The sequence below is a fragment of the Ascaphus truei genome, chromosome 6, assembly GCF_040206685.1.
Source record: "Ascaphus truei isolate aAscTru1 chromosome 6, aAscTru1.hap1, whole genome shotgun sequence".
Classification (NCBI taxonomy): Eukaryota; Metazoa; Chordata; class Amphibia; order Anura; family Ascaphidae; genus Ascaphus; species Ascaphus truei.
Genome location: NC_134488.1, coordinates 119,825,736 through 119,832,611, shown reverse-complemented (window position 1 = coordinate 119,832,611; position 6,876 = coordinate 119,825,736). Strand labels below are relative to the sequence as shown.

Sequence of the window (6,876 nt, the reverse complement as noted above, 5' to 3'; positions counted from 1 at the left end):
TCCAAGTGCCTGCGCGCCTACTGGCGAAGATGCACATTGACGCAGCAGCATTTGGAGGAGACAATACATTTTGTCTTCTCCCGTGGCTGCCGTGTGACGTCAGCGTCACGTGAGCTGGTTCAGCCAATGAGGGTGAACCAGCTTCGTGACACAACCGGTTCACCCTCGCCACGCCCCCGCATCGCCTCCCCAATCTCCTGTAGCCAAGTTCACGGATCACTGGGGCTGCAGGAGTGCGCGCAGTCGCGCGCTCATTCGCACGCGGCCGTGTAGGTAGTATAAGCTCTGCCTTAGGCTCAGTGGTTGCAGACTTAGGTCAGTCCCCCAAACGTTTTATTATTAAGGACATGTGCTGGGAAATGAAGAACAAACGTAATTATCACGCACTGACGTAAGAATGTAAATGATGGTAAAATATCACCAGCGGTGGATTCGAAAATCCGCCGCCCCGTGGCACTTAGCTGTTGCGGCCACCTCCTTGTTGCAGCCCCCTCCTCCTTCTGATCCGTAGCGACGTCACCAACGTGACGTCGCATGGCTTCGCGTTGCCATGGTAACGCATCGCCATGACGTTATTTGACACTGCGAAGTCACGTTGCCATGGCTGTTGCCGTGTGACATCCTTCGCTATCTCTCCCCTTCTCCTGCGAGGCCTATAGTTCAGGGCCTGGAATGGATGACAGTAGCGCCACCTTTGTGTGAGACAGATGTAATGTGAGCCGTGTTCTTTGAAGCTAAAGCGAGAGGCAGAGCTGACATAAGATGGCGTGAAGCCTATGCTAACGAGACATACAACGGTTGTTGCTTTTATCTATAATTAGCGTTGTGGATATGGGTTAATCTTAGTGGAAATAATTAAATTATAATCCCCTCAGAACAGGGCATTACTGGCCAATAATGCCCTGGCTGGAAGTGTTGAAGGCCCGAGGCAAGGCTGAGGCCAGTAATGCCCTGTTCTGAGGGGATTGTTACTATTATAGGCTAAATGTAGGCTTTTTCCCCCTAAATAATATAGAAGGTTTACCATACGTCCGTATTTTCCCGGACATATCCGGGTTTTTGATTTAAGGCCGCCGACCGCGCATGCACAACGGTTGTCCCGTTTTGGGCGGGAGCGTGGAGGTGACACGGGTGGGGGAGAGGGGAAGAGAGGGTGACATGGGGGAGTGGGCAGTGAGGAACAAGGGGAGGGGGCAGAGGGGACCTCTGGATCTGAGAGGAACTTGGCTCACATCCCCCAGAAATGGAGGTGCTGCCGCGCTACTACTTTTAACGCCACAGCTATATTTGTGATTACGTCTAAACCCAAAATCAGGCCCATAGAGTAAGGAAGCGACGGATAAAGGAAGCCACACTTAGTCAATGCTATAAAGTCGCTGCAGAGTGGTAATAGCAGAATATAGTAAACCAGCTACTTGCTCTCACTGGGACAGATGCTGCTTTGCAGTAGAAATAATCAGTAATCATGAGTGTTTGTACGTCTCCTCTTTGAACGGTACAGCACCTCACATACAGGGAATTTAGGAAGGGAGAACAACAAATATACAGGGATTGTAAATTAGAGGCAACACGTTCACACAGGCAGGGCGGCACCACATACAAAGAGAGTACTGGGCAGCATCTACTACACAGGGATAACAAGTATGGACAGTACCTGGTACTGGTACAAATGGAAAACAGATATAGCCATTAACTGATATACAAGGAGTAGAGGCAGGGGCAGCACCTCATACACAGGGGTAGAACTTACATCCAGGAAAAAAGACAGCACTTTACCACTGCATTCAAAGCCACATGCACAGACACCACCCCAGAGCCAAAGCACTGATACAATAACTCTTTACAGTACACTCATGCCACATCTCACAGACAGAGTCCCCTGCATCTCAACCTCTCCCTTTCCAGGATTCCTCCTCTCATCTCCCCTACACGCTGCTAGGATTGTAGCACAAGACATTGAACTGCAGGTTCTCATCCCAGTGCCGGAGCAACACAAACAGCTGCTGAGCTGCGGACTTTACTGCAGCCAGACTGCGTCCCTCAGGGATCGGCTGCCTACATAGCCACCTATCGGCCTTGGCTGCCAAAAGCTCCCACTCAATGAAATAAGCAGCCGAGTTGTTCTCAAGCCAAGCAAGAGCCACCGCTGTTGCCCACAACATGCTTTCTGGTTGTGTCTTGCGTTGCTCCTCTATGCTGTCCATCCAGGACTGTATTTCGGCGCTGTCTGACTCCGATCCTATCCCACTGTCTGTGTGAGCGGAGGCAGAGTCTTGCACATTCTCCGAAGAGGAGAAACACCGGTGAGATAAGACAGGGAGCGACAGTTCATTCTCTGTCTTGGAAGACCGGGAAGGACTTTCCACTGCACTGCTCGATAAGTGCCGGGTTCGGGTTTGGTGGCAAACGTCTTCACCAAACCCATTCAATGTGCTGTGAGAGTCTCCATCTGGTGCCAATGACTGCCCAGCACTGGTAGGGAGGCTGGCATCCTTTCTGGAGGGAGAGGAGCTGTGAGACATTGGACTCAGAGCGGCACGGTGACTGCTGAATTGAGATGTCCACTTCAACTTGTCCAGGGGAATGTTGGTGGCATCGGAGAAGGCTTGATTCAGTAAGAATGCACCACAAGCTAACTGCAGCGAGACCTACACAGTGGAGATATCTTCTAAGATTATACTGACCACGGGGATTGTGTATACAGCAAATTGTATCAACACCACGTAGCTGGTGGATAATGTATTATCCTGTCCGTTAATGTCTGCCTCAAAGGTAACACTGACATGTACACGGTGGAGGTTGGGATCTCATATGAAAACAAATTTAACAGTTTCACTAGCAAAGTGACATAAATGGCACAAATGGAAACATGACAAAAACGGATTGTGGGGGTGAAATAGTGTATCTATTTCATGAGCCAATGTCCAAGGACAAGCTGACGTCACTGAAACAGAGGGAGTTATTCATTAAACTATGATAGTGTAGATTAGGGCACTATCGCAGAGAAACTTCCATTGATGTTAATTAGCGGCACGATCACAGTTTAATGAATAAACCCACCTGATTTGTGCAATGAATAGATGATATTCATACCTGCTAAGTCTAGCTTTCCTGAATCTAATTTCCTAATTCCAAGACATTTTGTACACTGCATCTATAGTCCTTGACTCTGCATTACTATACATTTCATCAAGTAAGATAACCCTAATATAAAGTGCCAGATGCATCTATAAAGTGATGGGTGTTCTAAGGCAGTGTTTCTTAACCCTTCCCCCCTCGGGAGGGGAAAGAATTAAGAAACACTGCCATAGCACGTCAGCTAGGCCAGATTGTATGAATAATCATGGAATTATAAAGAACGTGTATGCACTTATCTTATATGTGAATGTGTGATCAGTTGGCTATCCCTAAAATATGTCCTGGCTGGGGAGTCCCAGTGAGAGGATTGAGAAACAGTGATATATTATTACCTGATCTATAGACATAAAAACTTGATACCACCCTATCAAGTTTTGAACAGGTTGCCCCTTGACATAAATTATTGTCTTACAATTCATGCCATGTCCTACTGGTGACTCTCTTTATGGTGGTCTGCCCTGCACCTTCCTGATTGTATACACATACATACTGTACATAGAAACGCTAACACAGAGCCGCGGTTAATGCGGTCTGATTTTCCACCTACCAGTGGTAAATAGTCACTATTCTTTTCACTCTCGCTCTCATCACTTCCTTTCCCTGGCGACTTGATCATAAATCCTTTGGCGGCTCGAGTTAAAAGTCGTGTTTTGTTCAGGCTCAACCTGCAGAAAGATGAGAAATGAGAGAGAGATTTCTGTGCGGGCCTGCTGGGCTGCAGCCATTTCTATGGAACACGGGCAGGGTCTTACCTGGCAGCAAAGAGGCTTTCAATGGATCGCTGGGAATGTGCAGAGGAGACAGAGGGGCTGCGCTGTGGAACTGTGAGAACAAAGCAATATGTGTATCTGTATCAGGTGGAGTGCAGGCAATCATCTCTATATCGAGGAGGTCAGGAGAATACAGTACAACGGGTGGAGAGAAGGTAACTGATTCCACCACCAAATGCCACGTCTACATGGTTTTAAACACATTCCTGATAACATGAGTTTAAAACAAAATAACCCGTGGCTCAACTGATCCAAAACCAAACCATTTGGGGAATCGGTGGATCAACAGCTAAGAAAATTCCTTATCCAGTTGGTCATATTCAGCATTTACTGTAGTAAAGCCAACTACACAATCGAACAAGCAGTACTTTATTTTGAATAATCACAGCAAATCCAACTCTGTTCAGTATAATATCACTCCAAACCCGACTGTCCGCGACTAACTTGCCGTGGGTCCACATTCATTTCAATTCCGGGTATTACATTGTCCCCGCGATACTTACCTCTAAATAAGGTACCGTCCCCTTCAGGGGAAACAAAATGGTGGTTTCAATCTCCCATGGTACGCAGGCATATAGGAAAGCTGCAACATCATTCGTTGCAGCTTCCTATTGGCCAGGGACTGGCGTTCCCGGCATGTATCTTGGGAACAAGGGGATCCCAGAAGCAGAAATTAATACAAAAAAAAGAATGAAAAAAGGGAGCCCTGGGGCAGGCTCTTTAGAAACATTACACAGTAAATGTGTAATGTTAAATAATAACTAATATAAAAACTAGATAAGCAGATGACTAATATAAAAAAAACTCCCAGTTCAAAGGATCCAGTATCAAACTGCTGACTCACTGGATCCAAAAGCAAGCAAGTGACACCAGAACACTATATGTGCCAAATGCCATTAAAAGAAAACAGCACATTAACGGACGGGATCCCAAAACAAGTGTTCCTGATTAAATGACTCAAAATGTACTCATTACCTTACTGACTGAACTGCACTCCGTTCACGATACGTACCTTGTGGAAAACTGCACCGTTCCCATCCAGAAGAAACAGGAGTCGTACAGGGAGAGGCTGTGTTCTCATCCACACCTGCAATAAGATATCAAAGAAATGATACAGGTCTCCTAACCCCGCAAAAATACTCTGCCCCTTCACCGTTACATATGTTTTTCTCTATCCAAAACTAAATTCGAACCTTAATAACTTTCTAAAATAATTTCTAACCCTTTTCTCTCCTGTACTACTTCCCCAGTCCCTCCCCACAAATGCCCCACCCGCCTTGAAATTGCAAAGGATTATTTGTCACCAGTCTCTGTCTCCCTTTGCCCCCTTTTCTTTCTTACATGCCCTCAAATCTTCATCTCTCCATAATAACTGCCCCCTCACCCTTTCTCGTTATTCTCATTTGGAGGTTTCTGCACTAGGGAGTTACATAGTTACATAGTAGATGAGGTTGAAAAAAAGACATACGTGCATCAAGTTCAACATATGCTAAATTTAGACAACAGATACTTTATCCTATATCTATACTTACTTATTGATCCAGAGGAAGGTAAACAAAAAACCCCAATGTCATATCATCCAATGATATCTCAAAAGGGGAAAAAGAAATTCCTTCCTGACTCCAAGAATTGGCAATTACTCCCTGGATCAGCATCCTTCCCATGTTTACTTATTTGGTATATCCCTGTATACATTCCCTTTCTAAAAAGATGTCCAACCTTTTTTTGAACAAATCTATTGTATCTATCATCACAGTCTCCATGGGTAATGAATTCCACATTTTAACTGCCCTTACTGTAAAGAACCCTTTCCTTTGTTGCTGGTGAAATCTCCTTTCCTCCAACCTAAATGGATGCCCCCGAGTCCTTTATACTGCGCTTGGGATGAATAGTTCTTTTGAAAGCTCCTTGTACTGTACCCGAATATATTTGAATATAGTTATCATATCCCCTCTTAGGCACCTCTTTTCTAATGTAAATAAATCTAATTGAGCTAGTCTCTCCTCATAAGTTTGATTATCCATCTCCTTTATTAATTTGATGGCTCTTCTCTGCACTTTCTCTAGTTCCATAATGTCTTTTCTAAGGAATGGTGCCCAAAATTGTACTCCATATTCAAGGTGTGGTCTAACTAATGCTTTGAAAAGGGGCATAATTATGTTTTCTTCCCTTCCATCCATTGCCCGTTTAATGCAAGATAAGATCTTGTTTGCCTTTGCAGCTACTGCATGACTTTGGGCACTATTGCTAAGCCTGCTGTCTACAAGCCCTCCAAAATCCTTCTACATCAAGGATTCCCCCAATTTATCCCCATTTAATTTGTAAGTCGTCTGTTTATTCTTGCTTCCCAAATGCATAACCTTACATTTATCTGTATTAAACCTCATCTGCCATTTGCCTGCCCAGGTTTCCAGTCTCTCCAAGTCCTTCTGGAGAGAAATTACATCCTGCTCTGATTCTGCTACCTTACACTATTTAGTAGCATCAGCAAAGATGGAGACTTTGCTCTCGATGCCAACCTCAAGGTCATTAATAAACACGTTAAAAAGCAAAAGTCCCAGTACCGATCCCTGAGGTACTTCACTCGCGACTTTAGCCCAACCTGAAAAAGTTCCATTTATGACAACCCTCTGTTGTCTATCCTTCAACCAGTTTTCAATCCAGGTTCATACATTATTACTGAGTCCAATTTGCTTTATTTTAGCAAATTGCACAGAAGATCCCTCTTCATTGAGGTGCAATCCGTCCCTAGAATAAAGATGGCACCTCTCAGAAAAGGAGTCCCAGTGCTCTAAAAGGTAGGAGGTGTAAGTAAAATGTCACTCACTGTAAAATCGGTCATCTGATGACTCTGATGCACAAGTCGACTGGGAGCGTCCAAGACCGATGGAAAACCCACGAAGACGACGACTCCCCGAACTTAAACTACGTTGAGAACCCTGCTTGAGAGCAGCACCTAGCAGGGAAT

General features: G+C 45.1%; 1 protein-coding gene across 1 annotated transcript in view; it reads right to left on the bottom strand.

Annotated features, from left to right (window-relative positions):
- Positions 1-996: 996 nt before the first annotated feature.
- Positions 997-6,876, bottom strand: part of VWA5B1 (von Willebrand factor A domain containing 5B1) — a 125,276-nt gene continuing 119,396 nt past the window's right edge. Inside the window, exons 18-22 of the mRNA XM_075606050.1 lie at positions 6,736-6,864; positions 4,921-4,995; positions 3,891-3,960; positions 3,686-3,803; positions 997-2,648 (exon numbers count right to left, since the gene is read on the bottom strand). Of these exons, the coding sequence (XP_075462165.1) occupies positions 1,926-2,648; positions 3,686-3,803; positions 3,891-3,960; positions 4,921-4,995; positions 6,736-6,864 (1,115 nt within the window). The 3' untranslated portion in view covers positions 997-1,925. The remainder of the gene's footprint in view (positions 2,649-3,685; positions 3,804-3,890; positions 3,961-4,920; positions 4,996-6,735; positions 6,865-6,876) is intronic.